Source organism: Mus caroli, unplaced genomic scaffold (genome assembly GCF_978045245.1).
Source record: "Mus caroli unplaced genomic scaffold, Mus_caroli_1 scaffold_2, whole genome shotgun sequence".
Lineage (NCBI taxonomy): Eukaryota > Metazoa > Chordata > Mammalia > Rodentia > Muridae > Mus > Mus caroli.
The window spans coordinates 401,064-426,593 of NW_028227257.1; the positions used below are offsets into that span (position 1 = coordinate 401,064).

A 25,530-nucleotide genomic window follows, 5' to 3' on the forward strand; every position below is an offset into this window, starting at 1 on the left:
TGGATTTTCCTCCAAAGGAATGCTTTATTGCAAGTTGCCTTCTAATATTTGTAGGAAGATACATCAGTGACCTACACTCCTGTAATGTGTTCCCTCACACAGCTATTGTTTTTAACCCTGGAAAAGACGACACCAATGGTGTGCTCTTCTTCAGTTCCCCATTTATTCGCTGTTCCTTGCTTTGTGTGGTAGAGTATTCTAAGGGTGTCCAAAGAAACCAGGAGTACTTGATAATCAAGACACCTCACACTGTGTCAAACCAGAAACTAAAATGGACAAATCCCACCTCACCCTAGGAGTGCAGAGATGTGTACAAACAGATAAAGTCTTTGCCCTGCTAAGAGCCATTAAGGCACAGTGCTGCCCCTCTCTCCAAATCATGACTCTCAACACACAGGGCCCTGGTATTGAGAGGCTGCAGAATGTGGCAATTAGAAGCAGGAGGAAAGAACTTAGAAATCTTTGAAGCTCCTGAGAAAAGATAACAGCAGAGTTCTGGCTGAACCAAAACCACATCCCCTACCCGATCTGTAAGGTTGGTTCATTTATTCTCCTTGTAATAAACAGGCAGAGACTATGGACCAGAGCCCTGCCCACTGTCAGTAAAGCAACACTGTGCAGAGCACATCCCATTCAGGTGCTAAAGATAAAGGCTTTTTTTTTTCTTCTTTCAGCTCTCTTGACCTACAGCACAAGAGCCCTGTGGGTCAGAGTGGAAAGCTATTGGAAAATGCCACTCCTTAAGAGAATCAAGTTTTGCACACCAGGAGAAAGTATTAAAGAAAGAAAATGTAATAACTGGTACTGGCAGGAGTATGAGATGGGCTAGAATAAAATTCTACATTGTATCATAACCCATTAAAGAACCTTCATTTATTTAGATATATAAAAAGACTATAAACAAAGCATAAGGCAATGTAAGGCTTGAGTTTCAGCTTGAATTCAAAGAAATAATATTCAACAATGAGGCTAAAGCTGTCTTGCCTCACTTTTTTTTCCTATTTAATTTTTGAAAAGGCTATCACATTTAAAAAATAGTAAATCTGCTTCTGCCAAAGCCAGGTTGTTAGTGTAAGAATGAAGCAGGTGCTATGTTTCCTTTCTAGGGTCTCAGAAAATAGGCAACTCTCTCAGTCTGTATGACAACTGCAACCATGCGATATTACCTAGGTGAGTGTATTCCTCCTGAGCTAGGGGAGGAGGTCAGGAAGGAAATACTGTTCACTCAATACTCACACTTCTCCCCTCAGCACTCTGCTGAGACCTTCAAAGGGAGCAGGGCTCCTGTTCAGCGCTCCTCAGGCCTCAGTGCCCCGCCACCCTGTCCATTTCCTGTGGCCCTTGAAAGGATGGCACAGTGGTCTGCTTCATCTACGAACTTTAGTGTAAAACATTTATGTACAAGACTGTTCTCTAATTCATGCCAAGGCAGCCACATCTGCATGAACATGGGTATGACTGTCTTCAAAACCAGCTCTTCACTGTCTCTGACTGGTTGCTCTGTCATGCAGAGTTGCAGCTGTGATGATGAGGGTGTGCTTCTGTACTCTGTGGCTGGCAAGCTAGGACAGGCTTAGAAAGGTGCATGATCCGGCAATGTCTGGTCACCACTTCCAGGTGAGGAAGGGAGGTTATCGCTGCCATTCTCTCTGCCACCCACAACCTTAGACTATAGAGAAAACAGAGAAAGTAAGTCAGTCTAAGACAAAACAGAAACAGAATAGGTCCAGGGCCATGCTCAACTCTCTGCACATGTCTATGAATCATGGATACTGGTCAGCAATGAGTCAATGACACAGTCTGGATAGGTTCTCCAAGAAATCACACATTTTGGCTGGGGGTGGGGGTAGGGGGTGGTGCATGCCTTTGATCCCAGCCCTTGGGAGGCAGAAGTAGGAGGATTTCTGAGTTCGAGGACAGCCAGGGCTACACAGAGAAACCCTGTCTCGAAAAACCAAAAAAGAATCACACATTTTGTTTAGAAAAGCACTCATACTGTGTGGTTCCATCAGAGTGATGACATTTTGTATATTAAGAAACATATTTCTGGGGGAGAAGACTAGAGAAATAGCTCACTGTTCAAGAGCACTTGTTGCTCTTGGAAAGGATCCAGGTTCAGTTCCCAACATCCACATAATGGCTCACAGCTATTCTTAACTCCAGTTCCTGTGCCTTTTTCTGATCTCTAAAGGACCAGACATATACACAGTACACATACATACTTGCAGGCAAAACACAAAGAAAAAAAAATTGGGACAGGTTATATTCTATATCCCTGGCTGTCCTGAACTCTCTATGTAGACCAGACTGGCTTAGAATTCAAAGATCTGCATGTCTCTGTCTCCCAACTGCTAGGATTAAACACTCTCCTTATATGTGCATGGTTGAATATAAAGACAATCTCTTATAAAAAGCCTATGGCCAATGAACCAAGGCAGGATAAATATAAGGTGGGAGAGTGGCGGGAAGAGAGATCTGGGAAACACTGAGAGGTGCAAAGGGTTTGCCTGAGAATGCTGAGGAGATTAACATAAGACAACGAGAGGAAGCCAGCCATGTGGCTGAACTGGGGTTAGAATAAAAGGGATAGTAAGTTAAGAGGAAGTCAGAGACAAGCCAAAGCTTACGGCCTAGGCATTTATTAATAAGTAGTTAGACTCAGTCATCATTCCAGGAATGGGCTGGGACGAAACTCAGAGTCATCATTTCAGGAATGGCTGGGACGAAAAACTTGGATTATTTTACAATTGTATGAATGCATGTGGAGACAAGAGGTTGACACTAGATATTTCGTCCCATTATTTTTTAAAGCAGTTTATCTCACTACAAACGTAGCTCTGTGACGTGGCTAGTCTACCTAGCCAGCTTGCCCTGGAGATATCCTGTCTCCCTGTCTCCAACTTCAAGGCACTGTAAGACTATAGGTAGGCTACCACACCTACCTGGGTTTTTCAGGCTAGGGATCTAGATTCCAAGAATGCTTAGCAGGAAAAAGTTCTTGCCACCAAGCCTGACTACCTGAGTTTGATCCCTAGGATCAACATGGTAAAAGAGAGACAAGCTTTCTTCTGACCTCCACATGTGTGCCATGGCACACACCCTCCCCCAAATCAATTTAAAAAGAGATAGAGTTGAATTTGAGTTCTGACTCTTATGCTGCAAGTGTTTTACACACTGAGCCATCTCTACAACCTAAGAAACATTCTTGAAAGAATAAAATTACAGAGATAAAGAATAGATTAGAGGCTGGCAGGGAAAAGAAGAAAGGTGGACATGACTGCAAAGAGGCCCTGATGAATAAGCATGCTATCTTAGCTCGGTGTGGTGGCACACACCTATAATTCTAGCACTCAAGCAAGTGAACTTGGTTAAAGGTGAGCCTGGTCTGCATAATGAATTCCAAGCCAGCCAGGGCTGCTATACAATGAGACCCTGTCTCAAAAATAAAAAATTAAAAACAAACAAAAACATGCTGTTTTTTGAGACTTCAAGTTCAGTAAGATGCCATCACCACAGAACAACAAGAGAGCTGCTGTTCTCTACATGAGGTTCTGCGGCAACAATAAAGATACAGCAGATCACACCCATGCTCCAAGAAAACATACAGATCAGGGATTGTTACCTTTATGGTCCCCACTCGGTCTTCAAATGACTTGAAGGTGGCTGAGTTCCTTTAAAGAGAGGAGGGAGATGTTGGTATGACGACCCGTTTTGTTACATTTCTCAGGTTGAAGACCTAGGGCTAAGAGTCTGTTCAGCTCCTAAATCTGATATAAAAATGTAATCTCACAAAAAGGAGTACGCTGGCCCTGCAGACTCCACACAGGATCTCATTTTGGGGTGCTTTCCTAGTTGGGTCCAGATGACATTTAAGAATACCACAAACCCCTGACTATAGCATGCAGGATCCTTGCTGCAATCTAAGTAGACAGCCCTGATTAAACTCAGAGGCAGCTTGTTGGGGGCATTAGCACTGAAAAATTAAGACACCCTTGGCTGACCCACTTCCAGAGTAAGAATGTGGTTCCCCATTATCACAAATTATTTCATCAAGTTCCTACATTTTAGGAAATCACTGGAGTCAACATATGTAGAGTACAAGTGAGCATCCCTTAAAAAACCACTTTCTTGATAATGTTATCTCCTCTGGTTTTTTGGTGTTGGGATTACGGAAAGTTCTAGAGCCTTTCAAGTCCTAGAGCCTCTTCAGATAAACCACATAAAATCACAGGCTAGGTAGTGGGTGGTGGGCATCTTTAATCCCAGCACTCAGAAGGCAGAGGCAGGCAGATCTCTGAGTTAGAGGCCAGCCTGGTCTACACGGTGAGCTCCAGGACTATAGAGAGAAACCCTGTCCTGAAAAAAATTTTTTTAAATTAAAAAAAAAATAAAATAAAAATAAAAAAGGAAATCACACAGTTTCAGAATAGTAGAGGGTAGGAAACAGAGGACAAAGGAGATCCTTACACAATAGAGATTCCCCAACAGGCTTCCTAACAAGGATGGACTTTCCTGAGGATTATGCCTGGCCAAACAGGTGAGAGACAAGAGACCACACTAGAGAGAGGTGTTCCTGTTGGGTTCTGAGAATGAGGTCTCCAGAGATCCATCTGTGGAGGGGCCGGGTGTATATACCAGCCTCTCTACCCACCCTCCTGAAACCTCAGACATCCAGAGCTAGCGCTTGTGAAGTATGGTTCCCTCTGGAGGCCCCAAAAGAAATTTCCTTCCCACAAGCTCTTTCTTGCTAGCTTACAAACAGTCATTAACTAAGAGAATGATTAGTTACCAGAAAATGAAGACATATAGATTGGGGGATATAGAAATACAAGGTGTGACTCGTATTGCTGCCCACCCCAACACAGAGACATAGCTAAACCAATGGAAATAAGCATACATTACCTCATGACAGGCATACTTATCGAGTGGCGGATGGAGTAGCTGCTGCTTGGAAGCATGATGAAAGCAGAGAAGGAAGCAAGAATTAGCCCATCTTGCCAGATCAGCCCACACTTGCCAGCTTAGCTCAAATGTACCCAGTTTCTCAGTGAGAAACAGCAGCAGCAGCAGCAGCAGCACTGTCGGTGAGCCACTGACCCTTCCCACACAAAGCCCGTCCTCCCAGCTCCACAGGTTTCCAATGATGCCACTGCTGAGCAGTGCGGCACTGACAAAGAGGAGCACCGGGAAACTGAAGCTTTGGTGCACACCTTTAGTCCCACCATGGGGGAGGCCGAGTTTGAATCTAGATTGGTCTACAAGACAAGTTACAGGCTAACGAGGAATACATAGTGAGCTATGTCTTAAAAAAAAAAAGAAAAAAGAAAAAAGAAAAAAGAAAAAAGAAAAAGAAAAAGAAAAAGAAAAAGAAAAAGAAAAAGAAAAAGAAAAAAACAACAACAACCAACAAAACAGAGAAACTGTATGAAGACCTAGGTCTAGGGTTTTGGAAATATTTGGTTCACAGTCTTCAGATGTCCACAGAAAGTTGAAATAATGTTCAACACCCAGGGTAAGTTAAATAAAAATATTTTTAAAGTCACATATTATTCTGGTTTGGCCACAGACCTCCCAGTGCCTACTACTAGGATATGGCAATATTGCGTGTGTCAGCATTAAGACTCCCGATAAGGGTTCTCAAATAATAAATCAGATACAACTCAGTCTGGGCCATAAGACTGTTTCTCACAAACAAGAAAATAGGGTCTGTACATGGTAAGATTAAGAACATAGGGATAGGGTTGGTGTTTCCTCCTATGTGAAAATGCTTATTTTCTGGCATAAACTTAGACATGTATTTGCCATATGAGGTTAGGTCTGTCACTTATTGCCCCAGGAATATGCAATCTAATCAGGCTCAGATGAGGCACTCAAAATGTACAGTCATACAGATCATGCCCTGTGAGCAAACAGCTGCCTACTGAGTACTTTACCGGAGGGAAAGGGTACTTCCACTGTACTGGTTTACCTACTGTCACCCAACAAAGCCTCCTACAGGCCTAGCAGAGTCCTCCCTGACCTAATACAGAGATATGTCCACAGGTCAGGTCCAAGGTCACCTTACCTAAAGGATTGTGAGAACGGATGAGCCCTGAAAGATAGCAGCAGGAGGAAAGAAGAAAGAGAGCATTATTAAGCAAGGGAGGCCAATGCCATACAAGACCCCCAACAGAAGCCCTAGATCCCTCTGCTCAAATTTCAAAAGGTTAAGTGGGGTTGGTGGGTGAAAAGGCACTCTGTGAATGCTTCTTTAGTGCTCAAACTTATAGGAACAGCAGAATATACAGCCCCATCCCAACTCCACAAAAGGCTGATTAGAAAGTGTAAGAAAACAACGTATGGTTCATGGCACTGTATTTCTGAGCATTGTCACATGTACAAAAATACACACTATTTCAAGTCAAAGCAAAGAAAGCAAAAAGAGGTCTAAAGAAACTACCTGAGGGCTGGTGAGATGGCTCAGTGGGTAAGAGCACCCGACTGCTCTTCCAAAGGTCCGAAGCTCAAATCCCAGCAACCACATGGTGACTCACAACCATCTGTAATGAGATCTGACTCCCTCTTCTGGAATGTCTGAAGACAGCTACAGTGTACTTACATATAATAAAAATAAATAAATCTTTCAAAAAAAAAAAAGAAACTACCTGAGATATAAGTAACCTAGTGAGCAAAGACTTGAGATATGATACAGTGAGCCAGCCAGGCTGGGCCAACACTTCATATCCATGAAGCACCTTGCATTCCCTGAAGCTGAACAAGAACCCAAGCAGCACAACACAACCTCAGACATACTCAGAGCTAGCACTAAGGCTGTATTACACCCACACCAACCTAGAACATGCAGGTCCAAGGACAGCTGCTAGCATGGCAACAAAGCAACCCCTCCACAGTGCAACCAGGCCCTCACCTCTAAATTCCTGGATGCTATGAATGTCCTCAAGCAGAGACTACTCCAAACACAGAAGAAACCACTGAAGAACACACTCTCCACTCTGTAGGTTTATGCAGGGTCACCAAGCCTATTTCCCCCTTCCCTCTCCCATCCCAAGTCCAGGTATATCAGAGTCCCCTAGAGCTCCAGTGGCTCCAGGACTGGTCCACCATGGACAGAATCATCCATCTACCCCTAAACTCATGCTATGAGCTTCCTGAGCCTAACAGGCGTTCTCGAGAACTAAGAATGCTCATCCATGAGCCTGATGGACCTGGGCCTCAGAAACCACTGTGATTATTTGTAAGAAGATATGGTTCTTCTGTGCAAGAGAGATCAGTTTACAACAAACACCAACAGATATATTCCTCCCTGGGGGATGATAACAATTGGACACGGTGACCACAACCATCCAACTGAAGAGATCCAGTCAATTCATCTGACCTTATTCTGGAAGCCCCATCAGTGTGGCTGGCCCACACATGTCAGAGCAGTGAAACCGAGCATTCTCACAGTGCTATGAGAGCAGCATTGCCACAGAGGCCCTGCTGACTGCCTGTCATAATCCCAAGACTACACACTGTGGGGGTCAATAGAAAATCTCAGTTCTCTGAAGAAAAAATGGAAACATTTTTTTTTTTTCTAACATGGAGGAGAAGAAACCAAACAGGATCAGACCTTATGCTTCCAAAGAAAGGTAGACTATATAAAAAAGAGCTCAATCAAGAAAACTCAACAGGCTGGGCATGGTAGCCAATACTCAATACTCAAGAGACAGAGGCAGGTGCATGTCAACACCTGTCAGGGCTGCCTACCCTGTCAGATTTCTACCCAGAATGGTCTGAATAAGCAAAAAAGGAGTAAAAGCTGGGTGTAGTACCTCTGAAAGCTGATACCATAGGATTACCATGAGTTCAAGACCTGCTTGGACTCCAGAATGAGGCAGTATCTAAAAAAGTCTACAAAAAGAATGTAACTTTAATCCCAGCAGAGGCAGAGACAAGTGGATCTCTGTGAACTTGAGGGGAGCCTGGTCTACAGAGGAAGGTCCAGAACAGTTGGGGCTACACAGAGAAATCCTGTCTCAAACAAAACAAAACCAAACAACAACAACAAAAAAACCCGCAAACATACACACACACACAGAGTGAACATCTGAAATGAGCAAGCAGCCCAATTTTTAAAGAATTTTAAAGAATTTTTAAAGAAATAAAAGAATGGGTAGTTCCTGGGAGCTAGCCAGGATACTAGTGGTATAACCAGTAATACCCACCCCCAAACATACCTACCTTAGGTTCAAGAAGCCCCATGCTGATCCTAGAGACAATATGTGGCCCAACCTAATGTACAACCTATCCCATCATGATTCCAAGTCCCAGGCTACATCACTGCTTTGTAAAACAGCTAGAGGGAAAAGAGACTAGTGACCTTTCTTTCCTTGAGGAATACATAAAGGGCCAAAGGCAGAAAACAGGAGTAGGAGGAATTCCCACAAACAAAGGTCTACAAGTATACTGGTCCAGGTTGTCATAGGTGTCTCTAGGTTGTGAGTCTGAATCCTTGACTTGAAGCAGGTTTCCCACTGCTTACCTCATGTCTCCAAGCTTCCTGCTGATGGCAGAGCCCATGGTGGACAGGGCAGCTGATGTTTTCTGTCCAGCCTGTGAAAGAGTTTCTTGAGTCTTCTTGTAGCTAGGAAAAAGACACACTACTTAGCCTGAACAGCAAGGGCAGCAACAGTTCATCATCACAATAAACCCAAAGTGTGGACAGCAATCAAAGCAAGCGAAGGGAGAAGTCTGGTAGGTAGTAAACACACACTAGCTCATTGGGGCATGTTCCCTCAGCCCCTACACTGGGGACCTACTTCAGTTCCTCAACTTAGTTCATCTAAACATAACCTGAGTCTTACCACTCTCCTGTTTTCTTATAGTTCTGTCGGCTCAGGAAGCCAAAACCTGCCAATTACAGAGAAAATAGACCACAGACATTCTGGGTCTGGTGGCACACTTAGGCAGGCAATACTGGAGCAGCAAAGACCAAAAGCGTTCTCAGCCCTTGATCAAGCCACTTCAAGCTCAAAGTTCCCCCTTCCTCTTCCCACATAGGAAAGTCTTCTGAGGCAAGAAAGCACAAACCCCAGTGCATCCATCCATGAAGGATGTCTGCAATGTGGATTAGTGCCTGTGTAGTGTTTTCTTTACACTAACAAGTCCTTTCATTTCCAGACTGTCTATACAGTATCCTTCCAGAACATGAACATCAATTCCTCATGCTCAATCCACCTCAGCCAAGACCACCAGTCCCATTAACAACTGCTGACAGGCCGGGCGGTGGTGGCACACGCCTTTAATCCCAGCACTCAGGAGGCAGAGACAGGCAGATTTCTGAGTTCAAAGCCAGCCTGGTCTACAGAGTGAGTTCCAGGACAGCCAGGGTTATACAGAGAAACCCTGTCTCGAAAACCCAAAACCAAACCAAACCAAACCAAAAAAAACCCAATTGCTGACAGACACATTGCCTGTTCTAGGTTCTTCTAAGACAGTGGTTCTCAACCTTCCTAATGCTGTGACTCTTTAACACAGTTCCCCACGTTGTGGTTAGTGACCCCCAACCATAAGATTATTTTCATTGCTACTTCATAACTGTACTTTTGCTACTGTTATGAATTATAATGTAACTTTATGATATGCATCATTTGACCCCCATTGGGGTTGTGATCCACAGGTTGAGAACCCCTGTTCTAAAAAGTCTAGTTCTTAAAGAGGAGTTGTGTAGGGCAGCACAGCACAGTGCTGGCTGTCGGTCTCTGCTTGCTGTCTCTGCACTTTGTGGCCTTAGCTTCTCCATTCACATATGCACATCACACTAAGATATGGCTCTATAACTGTAACATGAATGGGTTATCCCACCCATCAACATATTGATTCACAGGGATACTATGGAGTCCATCATAAGAATTTTGCTTCCGCTGGGCGTGGTGGCGCACGCCTTTAATCCCAGCACTTGGGAGGCAGAGGTAGGCGGATTTCTGAGTTCGAGGCCAGCCTGGTCTACAGAGTGAGTTCCAGGACGGCCAAGGCTACACAGAGAAACCCTATCTCAACCCCCCCCCCCAAAAAAAAAGGCACAACAGTCTAAAAAAAATGACAAAGACCATAACCAAAAAACCAAATCCCTCATTCGAAACCTTTAGGTCATAACTCCTCACTGGATGGAACTAGAGAACTGGAAACTGGGTCAAGAGTAGACAGATCCTCATGAGGCTACTTAGCATCACCATGGTAAGCTAAACAACTTCTCTCCAACATCCCTAGTAAAGCTTGAAGTGATTAATAGCTGGCTTTCCAAGCCCTTGCCATCCTTACTTCCTATGGGAGGCATGGTAAGAGCATCTGTCAGTCTGCAGTTAAAGGCAGATCCACAAAGGCCATAATGACCATAAAGGCCCTGCAGCTTCCTCCTAACCCTGCCCAAGCCCAAGCCACATGGTACTTTCTTACCAAAGCCAGGAAAGAGAGATTCCTATAAGAAGTACACTTTACTGAAAATCTTTTTCTAAAAAAAGTGTTTCTTTAAAACACAAATTCAAGGTAACTAAGAATAGCAGCATTTAGTTGTGGAAATTCAGGATAACTGATACCTAAAGAGGGAGGAGGGGGAGAACAGGAAAAAGACAGGGGTGGAGGGAAGAAAGAAAAAGAATAAACATACTCCAGTCAGTCAGTCAGTCATGATAGCACATTCCTATCATCCCAGCACTGGGAAGGCTAAAGTAGGAGGATAAAAAGTCTAAAGCCAGACTAAACTGCACAGAAAGGCCTTATTTCAAAAAAAGAAGAAAGGGAGAAGTGAGAGGGAGGGAAGGGAGGTAGGTAGATGGGTCATAAGGTCCTTATCACCCAGGTCCACAGACTCCATAAACTCCAGTGCTACAGGCCCACTGTGACAGCTTGTATAAGCATACTCCTTGGAAACCTGGGAATCACTACATGACACTAATGGAGAAGCTAAGTTCACAAGGTGATTGCTGGAAGACAGCAAGCAGAGACCGACGGCCAGCTAGTGAGCACTGTGTTGTGCTGCCCTAGACAGCTCCTCTTTAAGACTTTTTGTCTTTGTTTTTTCGAGACAGGGTTTCTCTGTATAGCCCTGGCTGTCCTGGAACTCACTCTGTAGACCAGGCTGGCCTCGAACTCAGAAATCCGCCTGTCTCTGCCTCCTGAGTGCTGGGATTAAAGGTGTGCACCACCACCGCCCGGCTACCTAAGACTTAACATTGGTTGTCAACCTGTAGATCATAACCCCTTTTGGGGTTCTAATGACCCTTTCATGGGGGTCACATATCAGATATTACAATTCATAACAGGAGCAACATTAGATCATGAAATCGCAATGAAAATAATCTTATGGTTGGGAGTCACCAACCACAATATCAGGAACGGTGCTAAAGGGTTGCAGCATTAGGACGGTTGAGAACCACTGTCCACTGTTGTAGAAGAACCTAGAGCAGGGAGTGTGTGTGTCAGCGATTGTGGCTGTGTTTTCCCTCACTTCCTTCTTCGGCTTACCAAAGGATACAGCTCCCCATCCACAGTAACAATTATCACAATGCCCACGCCTAGGAAATCTTGTTACACTGCAAAGCTAGAAGCTTCTGTCATCTTACCCTGATTAACACTAATTGTGCTGTTAACTGTAGCCCAAATAACTCAAAATGAAACATGAACCAACAAGTAAGGACAGAATTTGTGTGATACACTCAATACTCTTATTTCTAGTTACAGCTACCTATAACAAGAACTCAAGGTTTCAAGACCCACAGAGCATGGTGCTCCTTTACACACAAATGGCTATCTAAGGCCACAGGGCTCTCCACAGCATCTCAGCTATGTGAGTGCAGCACAACTTTCCCAGGGCTATGCACACAGAGCAGACAGTCACACCTAATGACCCTATATTGTTCCAGTCCTGCAGCATGCTACTAGCTGAAAGGAATCTACAAATTCATGGGTCAAAAAGGTCAAGAAGTTTGCACATATGGCATTCCTCTGTGAAAGTTCTGGATAGTAACTCGTGCTAGCAGTGTGTCTCCTGATCAAAAAAGGCACTAGCCAGGCAAAGGAATCAGAGCAAGTAGCATCTTTAGTCCTATCCCTAACCCCCCGGTATCTCGGTGCAGAAATGCCTCCCAGTTAGGAATCACTGCTAACAGCTCTTCCCCCCAAAATTGGGACAAAACCCTGGAAAAGACCTATGCCAAAAGAAGTGATTCCAATGGCTATCCCATTAGCTACATTTCTACACAAAGCCATAGGCTTTTCTGGGAAAAATCAAGATTCCATGTATTTTAACTGAGTTCTTTGAGAAACTATTCCAGAAGGCACAAACAGCTCTATACCCAGTAATTTCTCAAACACAATGAATAAACCTTTCCCCAAGACTATCTTCATTGAATCTGCACTATCAAAGGACTTCTCCCTTAAGCTTTGTAACTGTTGCAGTAACTTTACATTGTGTGAAAGTATGCCTCTGTATTTTCAATTGTTAATTCTGTACCCTGCAGAGAAATGACTGCTGACAGAATTTTGGTATTGACTTTTCCATGGCCTATCACCTGATTTTCAATTTTGTAAATATTCATCCTTCCTCACCTGCCTAAAGGCAATCTAATGATGTATCAGAGGTTGTGTTGCTGCTGATTGGTTGTAATAAAAAGAGCTTATGACCAATAGCTGGGAAGGAAATAGGGGACTGACTTCGGGGCAGAGAGAGTAAAGCAGGGAGATAAGAGCAGACACAGAGGGGAACAGACAGACAGTGGAACCAGAGAGGTATAGAGCTACCCACATGGAGGCTAGAATAATTGGGTTAAATTAGATGAGCTAGCTGGGAGACTGCCCCAGTGAAAGGCCTAAGCTTTAAACTATATAGAAGACTCTGTGTCACTATTTATACTGCTGGCAGGTCCAAGAGAGTCCCCTAAAAATAACCATGTCAGCATTTCCTACTAAAGGGAGACTATTCTGTGGCCGTCAAATCCTGCCAGAAACCATATCCAAGGTCTGAGTAAATCATGCATCAACCTGATAGATGACAAAAATATTATAATCTCATTAGTACACAGGTAAATTAACAGATCATTAACTAAACCGAGGATCCCAAAACAACACAAGTCACTACACTATAGCTTTGAGAGACATGTAGGACTGTCTACAAGTAACTCATGCTCTACTGATATTTTATGTGGTTGACAGTGTGGAACCTTCAGACCACAGAACTTCATGAGCCCAACAACATGTGCTGTCACTATCTCCACCCCAATTCAAGAATCTCTCATACCCCAATAGCTGGAACTGAATCTAAGGGTAGAAGACAGGAAGGCAAGTACAAAAATCCACCACTGTATGCCGGGCGGTGGTGGCGCACGCCTTTAATCCCAGCACTTGGAAGGCAGAGGCAGGTGGATTTCTGAGTTCGAGGCCAGCCTGGTCTACAGAGTGAGTTCCAGGACAGCCAGGGATACACAGAGAAACCCTGTCTCGAAAAACCAAAAAAAAAAAAAAAAAATTTCCACCACTGTCAAATAGCCAGCATCAACCACCATGTCACTGCTAAGTCAAGGTGCACAAAAGACATTGATGACACTGATAACTTTAAGCATGGTCTGTTGATTGAGTGGATTTCTCAAACTATTGTACCCCACCTTTCAGGCACTTAAAGTATACTTTTACTTATGCTTGGAAAGAGAATGATAGCCAGCAAGCACTGAAGGCGGTTTGTGCCCAGGACGCACAGTTTCCCGCCCCAGGGAGACAGAGAAGAGTGAGGAAGGACACTGACAGCGTGGGCGGGCAGGCACTCACAGGTCAGACTGCGTCACTTTCTCATTCCACTCTCCAAGTTTCTCAGACGTTTTCACATAGCTAGAAACAAAAAGTCTGTGGTGAATATTTGGAAGGATTTCAACCCAGGCTTCAGGATGCAGGTTCCAGAGAAGACAGAAACACCATCTGGCAATACTACTGCTCTGCAGTTCAGAGCCACTACCACAGCCATAGAGGCCTAGGGCTACCTAGGACTTTACAGGACAAAGATAACCATGCCCCTTCCCAAACACAACACAGGAGCACCTGGTCTTTCAATCGTGAAAGGCTCCTGAGAACAGCACAGACCATGGCCCCTGCATGCTCTGATCGTTACCAAGAAACTGGGCTCAAAGCTCCAAACATCCTAATATAGAGCATGGGGTTTCTACAGGTGAGATAATGTGATTCGACTTTTGCTTCTGTGATAAAAGGCTTCTAGAGGTATTTTCCAAAGGAATGCTGTATCAGAGGAGAAATATGGATACAAACATGGCAAACTCTTACCAAGTTCTGACACCTCAGTCACATGTGAGCCTGGTACCCACTTCTACACATACAGAAAAGTTATTCTAAGGACCTTATTGATGCTGTGACTAATTCTGACCCAGGGGAAAACTTTCTTCTTGTCACTTTCTACTTGGACACCTGGTTAAGTCCATCCACCTTTCAAACATATACAGATTCTCTCCATGAGTAAACATAGGCACAGTCCATAAGAACTCGAGTCTTCTGGTTAGCTATGTCCAGTGGGCTCATTCAATGCTGATTGTTGTATCTCATTCCCTAACACTTCTACACTCTCCCACGTAGAAAGAGGCATACCCCAAACAAACAATTTCTTAGACAAGGAAATATCCCCATCATGGGGCTGGTACCTACGCAGTAGAGACCTGCACATCATGCCAGCTCCTAGACAGGTTCTGCTTCAGCTCCCCTAATGTGGAGAGACCCAGCCTCCTTTTCAGCTCTCCACAGTGCCTCTCTTTGGCTGCCAGCACCTGGCGCAGAGTGACAATTTCTTCTTCCACCTATAAAAGAAGCAGGGCTAGGGATATAACTCAGTTGGTAGAGTGCTTGCTTTACATACATAAGGCCATGAGTTAGAATCTAGTACCACAAAAAATAAAAATGCAGTTGACAAAATGCTTTGACTACTCCTGGAAGTGACCAACAAATATCCGTGGCCATGCTGTAATGACATTTTCTCAGAAGTTTTCACTTAGAGAAACACAGTTTGGCTAGGTGGTGGTGACACATGCCTTTAATTCACTTGGGATGAAGAGGCAGACAGATATCTGTGATTTTGAGGCCAACCTGATCTACAGAGTTCCAGGACAGCCAGGATCACACAGAGAAATCCTGTCTTGAAAAACAAAACAGTTTGTCTTAAAAGAGCAATGGCAGCTGTTCCGCTTTTAACTGGAATCAGTACCTTAACCTCCAAAGACTTCTACCCCCGGCCTAGTGAGCAGCTCTTTAAGACTGCCAACCACTTCTCCATCATGCTTAAGTTTCAGGATAACCAAGTGAGCCAACCCTATCAGAGTTCGTCCATGAGCCTGGACATGAATGTGAGGATATAAGACTCTTTTCCAATTAGACACAGCAGGTAAAGCTGCTAGCAGCACAGACCCACAGGGGAATCCCCTATACAGTGAAAAGGAAGCAGAACTGACAGATGGACAGACACCCAGGTGAGAGAAAAGCATTTCTAATGGCAATTATGGTATTCCAGAAGTCAGCTCCAAGCTTTGGTAATAGCCAGCTACTCAAATCGAAAAGAAAATTTCATTTGTTCTTATGGCAGCTTGAGAATAAGAGATTCTGTTGTTGTTGTTGTTCTTTCTTTTTCATTTTTTAAGACAGGGTTTCTCTGTGTAGCCTTGGCTGTTCTATAACTCAGCCTGTAGACCAAGCTAACCTAGAAGATCCAAGAGGCTCAAAGACCCACCTGCCTGTGCCTCTCAAGTGCTGGGATGAAAGTTATGTATGACCACCCAGCTTTTAAATATATATATAATTTATGTGCATTGGTGTTTGCCTGTATGTATGTCTAAGTGAATGAGTCAGAAGCCCTGGACAGAAGTTAGTGATAGGTGTGAGCTGCTATATGGGTGCTAAGAATTGAATCTGGGTCCTCTGGAAGATCAGCCAGTGCTGTTATCCACTGAACCATCTCTCCAGCCCCAAGAAAGACTCTTGATAATAATGACCTGAACTTTTTAAAAAGTGACTTCTGGAAAGAACAATTTTGAAGCCTTCCCACTATGGAATGTGTTGTCAATAGTTATAGTACCAGTATAAATAGCTACACTGAAAAAGAACTTCTCAGTCAGCATGGTGGTACAGTAGTCCTATAGTCTCAGCTATTTAGGAGAATTTCTTAACCCCACATGAGGGTAAAATGCCTTATTAAAAAGACAATAAAAAGAAACAAAATTAAACATTGTGGCAGTTGCTTGTAATCCCAGCACTTGGAAGATAGAGAGAAGAAGGAGGATTATGAGTTAGAGCCAACCTAAAACAAATAAAACTAAAAAGATCCAATGGATAGATTAATGATATCTTAAAAATGACATTCAAACGTTAATACCAGCAAACAGCACATGTGTAAACATTATTGTATAGACAACCTCTTCATGCAGCACCTAGTGTTTCCAGACAGAGGTGGTGACATGCGATCAGACCCTGCCGCCTCCACCAGGTGACTCAGTCTACTTTTTAGAAATAGGCACATACAAAGAGATAGCCCAGTAGACACAGAAAGCAGCCCAACAACAGCTCTGTCATTGCATATGCTGTGTTCTACTCTCTGTACAACCCAGGACTCATGATCCTCTCTAGACAGAAAATAAAACCACAGTACCTTAGCAAGCTCAGCCCGAAGCTCTTCTTCCTCCCCCTCTGTCAGGCCTTCTACAGCTGGAGTCCTGTGGACCAAACCTGGGTCAACAGGGACGTCAGTCATAAAGTCAGACAGCACACCTTTGTTAGGAGAATTCAGGTTGATATCTGCCAGAGACAAGAATGAAGTCAGAAAGTGTCAAGTAAGAATGGAAGGAGATGGGTCACCAAAGGGGGACAGGAGAACATGAAAACTAGAAATATCTCTAAAAGTCTATGATGATGGTCTGCACAATGGACGGAGAACAGCTATTTCATGGGCACATGAGATGCAAACCCAGTATCACCTTGTGCTGCTAGAGTACAAGAAACACTAGCTAAGGCAGCCAAACCTTAGGATCTGTTTCACTTGTGAAAATACTACCTTTTACGGTAAGGAAACCCTGCTTTAAAAAAAGTAGTCCAGGGGGCTGGAGAGATGGCTTAGCAGAGGCCATGGAAGAATGCTGCTTTTACTGGGTTCCCTAGCCTGCTTCCTGATACCATCAGAACCACTTACACAGGGGTGACAGGGAGCTGTGTCCTCCCACATCAATCAATCAAGAAAAGGCCTACAGGCCTTTCCTTTGGAGGATTTTCCAATCCTTATTTTCTCAGTTAAGATTCCTTCTCCCAAAGGGCAGTGATGGAGCACACTTTTAATCCAGCACCTGGAAGGCAGAGGCAGGTGGATCTCTGTAAGTTCCAGGCTAGCCTAGTCTACAGAGCTAGTTCCAGGACAACAAAGGATATACAAAGAAACCCTATCTGGAAAAACAAAAAATTAATTTCAAATTTTTTTCCTACATGACTTTAATTTGTGTCAAGTTGACATAAAAACTAACCAGCACTCAGAATAACCAAGTTTTATGTGAACCTGGCTGGAAAATAAGCTATCTTTAATACTTGGTGATGATGCCAGTGGCTTCAAATTCATCCTCTCCCTCTTTCTCCTTTCCTTTTTATTGTGATGCCAGGCTAGAACACAACCTCACACATAATTGGGAAAGACCTTTCCCAACACTGTTGTGTAATAGTTTCCTCTGAGATTGAAACTTCCATCCAGCAGGGAAACCTTTAAGCAGAAAGGTAAACAACTCAAAATAGCTTCAGGAAATCCCCAAAACTAACTAGAATCACATTGTCCCTCCCAGTTGGAATCAACAATAAAAGCTGAGAGTCCCTCACAACTTGAAACTGAGCTGCAAAGACGACTCTCAGAAGAGAAAGGTTTCAAAGCCGAGTTTTGAGACCAGAAGAGCTGACCAGAAGAGCTGCCGGGAAGAAGCAGATACCAGGCCAGTTGCTTGGAAGAGGTAAACCTCTTTATAACTGAGGCTCCTCGAAAGGACACTTTCCAACCTGTTGAGCTGCCTGCAGGCTGTGTATTGTGTTCAAGGTTCTCAGCTTTGTCAACTATCACCCAGGTTGGGGTGGACTTTGCTGTTGCGGCCATCTTTGGGTCATTTCTGCTCCTGTAACTAACCCCTTGCCCACATCCCTGTAAATAACCCTAAAAAAGCACATTACTTCACTAAAGTAGACTTTGGTGATATCTGTACCTTTGGTCTGTTCTGAGTTCCCTATCTGGGATGAGTAGATAGATGTGTGTTGCATCTTCCAGGAAATTTTTTTTTTTTTTTTTGGTTTTTCGAGACAGGGTTTCTCTGTATAGTCTTGGCTGTCCTGGAACTCACTTTGTAGACCAGGTTGGCCTCGAACTCAGAAATCCGCCTGCCTCTGCCTCCCAAGTGCTGGGATTAAAGGCGTGCGATTAAAGGCATGCGCCACCACACCTGGCTTCCCAGGAAACATTTTGTCACACAACAATGACTGAGTCACATCCTTAGCAGTGTCATTCCAGGGATCAGAATCTACCACTTAAAGATGAAAATAAAACAGTAGATAGCCTTCTGAATTTGCAAATTCCCTTCAAGGTAGAAAAAAAAATCCAGAATGTATAAAAACCCAGAAATTCTAATGCTTAGGTAATGTGTTAGTGCAAGCCAAACAGTAGAAAGGTTTTTTTCAATTTAGCCAGTGTAGTTAAGCATCCCCAGTTGTACCACCTTCTCAAGATTTTAATCTCCTGAGCCTGAACCACACTTCTCCGTAGCAACTCCATACTGGCCTCAGGTGTCTGTTTTGGCAACAGATCTGGTGTTCTGGGTGTGCCCCTGACTCACTCAACCCTTCTCCCTTGAGACAACCTCTAAGTAGGCTACATTGGAGTTACCACCCAAGAGGCGCTGCTCTAAACACAAGGATAGTTGCACCGCCCCTTCCCCGTAGGGAGCCGCCCACAACGTCTCCGCAGGAGCCTAGCACCAGATGTGGTATCCCCTACGGCCCAACCAAAGATAAAGAATTGCAGAGCCAGCGAGAGGCAGACAGAGGGTGAAGCGCATTAAGGAGAAATGTCTGGAGTTATGAAACTCTAGGAACTGAGAGGGAGCCGAGGAACGCCGCTTCGCAGTGCTCCGAAGGGAGGCCGGGGAGCCAGGTCACACACAAGACCATCGAGAGCCTTGAGGTCAAGGGCCTCTTGGCCGAAGAGAAACAGCGGATTGGTTTGGCAGAGGCTGAGGGGGGCCGAGGGGCCGAGTCGCGACTCGGAGGGCGGGAATGCGGCACAGCCCCTGCCCATCCGCGGTGCGGGTACCTTGGCTAGCAGAGTCCATGTTCAGGCGGCAGCTGGGTGTAGCTGGCGTCGGTGCTGGGATCGCAGGTCCTACAGGAGCCCAGCCCCGAACTGCAAGCTGGCAGCTTCGTACACACGAGCCAGTGGAACTGTAGGGCCGCAGTCGCTTACGTAATCAGCGACGCGCCGCCTTCCTTCCGCTCGGGTTCGTACTCCGCCTTCTTCCCGCCCTCGGTGAAGTAGTGTCCAATAAGAACGTCCTCTGGCCCCACCTAAGACAAATCTTTCAATTTGATAGGTCAGACTGCAGCGAAGCAGGAAGCAATGCTTCTAGTCTGGTTCCACAGTAAAATTCTAGGGTGAAAAAGGGCAGAACAGCTGAAGCTTGAGGGATGGATGGTTCGGATTGTGTTGCAGTTCGCCGACTTCCCACCGTAACCTCGGCTGCCCACAAGACCTCTGACTTTGCACCTCGACAGGTCAAACTCAGGCCTGTGTACTCCCCAATCCCGTGTCAACCTCTCCCCAAAAGTAAATTCTTTTGGTTTTTGAGTCAGGTTGCTTTCAGCAAAGGACGACCTTGAGTTTACTGTGATCTTCCTGCATCCACCTACCTAGAGCTAGGATTACAGGAGCAAGCCATCACAGCTCATTTATACCGTATTGGGGATCGAGAACTCAGAGCTTAATGCATGCTGGGCAAACACTGTACCAATTAACTTGCTTTTTGCAGCCTCTTTATGGAGACTTTTTATTGTCTAGGGAGTGCACTAAAAGTGAAGAGAGCGCGATTCGTCCTCTTGCCCTGCAGGTGCCGCTCTCTCCAGCTGGATTCCTATACTAGTAGGCCAGCTGTTTGGGGGCTGCTGGAAGGCTTGTACTCTGGTACTGGAAGAGTTCACACCGCACTGAACACCTCAGGGACCTGTTGGACCCTCCAAATAACTGAAGCCCAGCCCAGTGTAAGCACTCCGGTATTTTCTCACTTTCTTTTCACAGCAACAGGTGAGCCAGCACTGGCGCCCCTCCCAGTTTACAGATGAGCAAACTGAGGCTAAAGTAAATTTCCAAAGATCACTCCAGAGCTTTGAGGTTCTTATGGTTTTAGTGTGTCAACACTGACAGGAGAACAAGAGTGCCCTCTGATTCCAAATGAGGAAGTCGTGACCATTGGGCAACTAACTCTCTGCTAAAAGCAAGCCTTCCAATTTCTTTTGGCCCTTAATGTTTTTCGGAAGAAAAAAAATCCTTAAAACAATATTCCCCCTCTTTCAGAATTGCCCCACCTACAAGATTGAATTTTCAGGGCTGGTTAGATGGCTCAGTGGTTAAGAGCATTGACTAATCTTCCTGAGTCCTAGGAACTGAGAGGGAGCCGAGGAACGCCGCTTCGCAGTGCTCGCAGGGAGGCCGGGGAGCCAGGTCACACACAAGACTATCGAGAGCCTTGAGGTCAAGGGCCTCTTGGCCGAAGAGAAACAGCGGATTGGTTTGGCAGAGGCTGAGGGGGGCCGAGGGGCCGACTCGGAAGGCGGGAATGCGGCACAGCCCCTGCCCATCCGCGGTGCGGGTACCTTGCAATCCCCAGCAATCACTTGGTGGCTCACAACCATCTGTAATGGGATCTGCTGCCCTCTTCTGGAGTGTCTGAAGACAGCTACAGTGTACTCATATACATAAAAGAGGTTAAATTTCCCTCTCCAGCTAGGCCCCAATGAGTACCAGTTCCTAGATGCTTCCCACTACCTGTTCCTTCTCTGGCTCTTCTCCCTGCATGTGTCTTCTTGCACAGGACTAGGTGCTTCATTGACTGTGACAGTATCCTGTTCAAGGCTGTCCTCTAATATATCTTCTCCATTTACCATTTTGCTTAACCCAGCCTGGTCAGCCCCTGCCCACAGGGCTGGAAACCACAAGAGCATTAGTCCCTTCTTCATGTAGTGAGTGACCACAGTACAGACAGTGGAAAGCTGAACACCTGACATTCATTTTGCATTCTTGAGCCATGAACAAGATCCAGACCTAGCTTAGGTCTGGCCCAAGATGACACCCAGTAACAAGTGGGTAACATTAACATCCAGTAACGATTCAGGATCTCTAGGACTCACGCCACTCTGTGCCCTGTTAATATAGGTCTGCAGTCCCTCTGTAAATCTCCCCTCCATAGAATACAGAAATGAGAAGGGGGTACCGCACAGCAGCATCTGCTGAGACCTGCTAGCAATGAGACCCTACAGTGCCAGTAGTCTCCTTTCACTGGGAACTACTTGAATCTTTCATTAGTGTTCTCTTCTCAGGAGATACCCTGTAGCCCAAGCCATGTGAAAGGCACATCTCTGTGACTCCACAGCCTCCCTTGATCAAATAACGCACATTACCATAAATTGGATCAGGTTCATCTTTACATTGCTTTTGAGAATTAGGCACAGACATTCAGATGTTTGCAAGGAAGAGAAAGGATGGAAGCAGGAAAGAACTGAAAGAAAGTGAAGGAAGCTATACTGCCCACTCTCCCAGACACCAAGATCCCCAGCACGGCCAGCTTTTCTGTAGAGATGTAAGGAGAGGAACAGTTCGGGGGAGCTAGAACATGTACAGATGCCCAAATGCATGAGTCACAGTAACAGTGGCTATAGTCTCCAGGGCAATTGGAAGTCCTCAGGCTCCAGTGGACTGCAGTGAGTTGCCTCCAGGTTCTTAAGGTGCCTGCGTGCCAAGAACAGTGCAAGCTGCCGGCGCCGCCGGGCACTCAGACCTTGGCCCACGAACCAAGGAAAGGAAGGTCCGTGTGGCCCCCAGGCCTCTGCATCGTCCAGCTCCTGGCATCTCTCACGATAAGAACGAAGTGTTGCTAAGCACCACTCATCATCAACGCGGTAGCGTGCATATAATGCAGTTTCTTGAGCCAAGTTGCTGGCACGTAGCCAGCGGGTTACCACGGTGCGGCCCTCACGAGCCATCACAGAGGGATATCTGTGCTGTAGAAGGCGCAACAGCAGCTCATTGCCACGGTTACCTTCCACATCCCCCTCAACTTGGCAAGATGGCATCGAGGGTATATGGTTCGAGGTGCTGACAACATCATCTTGTGTACGTCTGAGCAAGAGTACTGGGCCTGGGTAGCAGCACAGCTGCTCAGCAACATTGAGATTGAAGTGTTCCCGTACAGTGCGTACTACCAGCCCCTTCCAACTCTGGGGCATAACCTTCAGCGCTAGTGGCACAAGATCATCAAAGGTGGCATCCAGCACTAGTGCACCCAGTTCTGGGTAAGTCATGGTGGCCCAAGTGGCTGTGAAGCCTCCTATAGACCAGCCATAAACCACCACGTGTGACGGCGGGAAGTTCAAACGGTGCAGCGCATATTTGACCACTACATCCATTGCATTTGCATCATGTTGTGGGAAAGGTGCACCTGTGCTGCCTCCAAAGCCAGGGTGGTTCCAGCCTAGCACTGAGTATCCAGCCTCCAGAGGTGCGGACAGGCAGCCCATCTCATAGAAGCCAGCATTCCCTTCACAGCATATGACCAGGCAAAGGCCGCGGCCATGGCTGCCGGGATGCTGACGGCGATCCATGAACATGGTGTCAATCTCATTGCCGTCGCAGGCCACCAACTTGGCACGCCGCCCACGGTAGCGGTCCACTAGTCGCTCCTGGCCCTGCTGCAGTAGAGGCATTAATGCGCGCGTCATCAAGAACATAGAACCGGGGTATACAAGCCAGCGGCCCAGTGAGTGGGCCAGTGCATAGCTAGCAAGCTGGCTGGGCAGCTCACGGATCTGCTGGAGGAGACACTGCACTTGGCTCCGAGCTCCACGTGGAGGCCTTGTGAGTGTGTCGCCTCCCAGTGCAGCATCATGTAGCAGCCACACACCTGCAGCAGCTGCAGCACAGGTCAACGCACGTTGACTGCTATTACCAGTGCTTGGGGCATGCAGGTCATCCCAGCGGAAGTCTACCGGCCAGCTGCGGAAGTTGTAACTGTAGTTTGCTGTCAAGTAGATCTTGAACACATGCACTAGTGCCTTCACAAAGCAGATGACACACATGGGCACTGAAGATCTGAGCTGTTCCCTGAAGGCCCAGTCCTAGTTGTGGAATGATAGCTGGAGATGCAGGCCTGGGCCAGCCGGTGTCTGCAGAGGCAAGGGCCACGCACAGCACAGCACTCTGATGACATGCCTCCTCTTGGTAGGCCCCAATGGCCTTTGTGACCTGTGCCTTCCAGGGCTAAGGAAAAGCTGTATGGCTCAGTTTTGTGAGTCACTGTTGCTTGGAGAAGTGATGCTAGGGTGACAGGCTCACAAAGGCTTCTAAGGCTTCGAATATCTCTAGTTCTGCCCCACCCACCTAGGAAAGTGCCTTAGGACCTCACAGCAACTTCCTACCATGTTTCTACCACCTTGAGCAGCTCCCATCTCCTCCACTAAAGGTAGGCAACCAAAGAGGCCAGAAATAAATACCCTTGACTTCTTCCTTATTGGGGGAAAACAATAAAAGAAAAGGGGTTTCCCACACCTGGGCTAAACTTGTAGTTGGTAACACTCCCTTATCACCTCCTTGGACTTTGGGGTTCATTTGGGGTACATTTCCCAGAAAATATCTAGGTTAGAACAGAGCTGCTGTTAGAGTCAGAAGGTGTATTTACTCATAGCCTGACTCCTGTAGCCCTATACTTACCTTCCCTAAGAAGGAGATGTGGTAGGCTAGGAACATCTTTCCATAGCTCTTCACACACACACACACACACACACACACACACACCACTTCTCAATCATTTTTTCCCACTGGGCCAACAACAGCAATCACCTCCAGGTGGGTCCTACCTAGCTGTAGTTCCTCTTCTTTCAGCCCCTAGTTGAGTATCTCTCTCCCATTTGAACCAGCCCACAAACTGTATCTTCCCCTTTTTAGAGGGTTCTAGTGGGTGGGTGGGTTCCCTTTTTTCTCCTGCACTGAAGATGGCCAGCCTACCTGAGGGGGTCAAACAGCTGGAGAGCAGTATACTGCAGCACTTGGGAACTAATTGAGCAGTGGTCCAGACCTGAAACAAATTCTAAAAGCAATGAAATGCCAGATCCCCTGAGTCCGTGGGCTGGGCTTACTTGGCAGTCGGCAGGCTTTTAGGTAAGGTGGTTTCCAGGCTCTAGCAACCGGCCTCTGTTTTCCTGTTCTACTTTTCAATTAAGGAACTGACTGTCTCAAGCAGCTCCACGGCTTCGGACTCAGCTGAGGAATGCTGCTGTTCGTAGAGGAGACAGAGGAGACAGAGGAGACAGAGGAGACAGAGGAGGAGGACTATAGAGGTGGTTTGACTAGGTATGGCCTCCCCCATAGACTGGCATTTGAATGCCTGGCCCATGGGAGTGGCTCTATTAAGAGGCGTGGCCCTGCTGAGTAGGTGTGGCCTTGTTGGAGGAATTTTCAAGCTATGCCCAATGTGGCACACAGTCTCCTTCTGCTATCTGTGCATCAAGATGTAGGGCTTTGTTACCTTGTCTGCCTGTGTGCCACCATGCTTTCTGCCATGAGGATAATGGACTAAACCTCTGATTTGTAAGCCAACCCCAGCATCAAATGTTTTCCTTTAGTAGAGTTGCTGTGGTTATGGTGTCTTAGTCAGGGTTTCTATTTATGCACAAACATCATGACCAAGAAGCAAGTTGGGGCTGGGCAGTGGTGGCGCACGCCTTTAGTCCCAGCACTTGGGAGGCAGAAGTAGGCGGATTTCTGAGTTTGAGGCCAGCCTGGTCTACAGAGTGAGTTCCAGGACAGTCAGGGCTATACAAAGAAATCCTGTCTTGAGCCCCCCCCCAAAAAAGAAGCAAGTTGGGGAGGGAAGGATTTAGTCAGTTTACACTTCCACATTGCTGTTCATCACCAAAGGAAGTCAGGACTGGAACTCAAGCAGGTCAGGAAGCAGGAGCTGATGCAGAAGCCATGGAGGGATGTTACTGGCTTGTTTCTCCTGGCTTGTTCATGTTGCTTCCTTATAGAACCCAGGACTACCAGCTAGGCACCACCCACAATGGGCCCTGCCACCCTGGATCACTAATTGAGAAAATGCCTTACAGCCGGATCTCCTGGAGGTATTTCCTCAAGGGAGGCTCCTTTCTCTGTGATAACTCCAGCTTGTGTCAAGTTGACACACAAAACTAGCCGGTACAGTTTCTCTAAACAGCAATGATTTGACGCTATTTCTC

The 25,530-nt window shown here is 46.0% G+C and overlaps 1 protein-coding gene across 9 annotated transcripts; it reads right to left on the minus strand.

Moving 5' to 3' along the window:
- Positions 1-23,508, minus strand: Tpd52l2 (TPD52 like 2). 9 transcript variants are annotated; one of them, XM_021155108.3, is made up of 9 exons: positions 19,346-19,509; positions 16,667-16,812; positions 14,680-14,828; positions 13,798-13,857; positions 8,522-8,623; positions 6,065-6,091; positions 4,903-4,944; positions 3,623-3,671; positions 1-1,669 (listed from the first exon to the last, which is right to left on the minus strand). In XM_021155108.3, the coding sequence occupies exons 1-9, from the start codon at positions 19,362-19,364 to the stop codon at positions 1,574-1,576; spliced, it is 690 nt and encodes a 229-aa protein (XP_021010767.2). In that variant the 5' UTR covers positions 19,365-19,509; the 3' UTR covers positions 1-1,573. The 9 variants fall into 9 exon arrangements, with proteins under 9 accessions (XP_021010767.2, XP_021010784.2, XP_021010778.2 ...); XM_021155125.3 differs by lacking the exon at positions 13,798-13,857 and having other exon boundaries at positions 19,346-19,510; XM_021155119.2 differs by lacking the exon at positions 6,065-6,091.
- Positions 23,509-25,530: the final 2,022 nt, after the last annotated feature.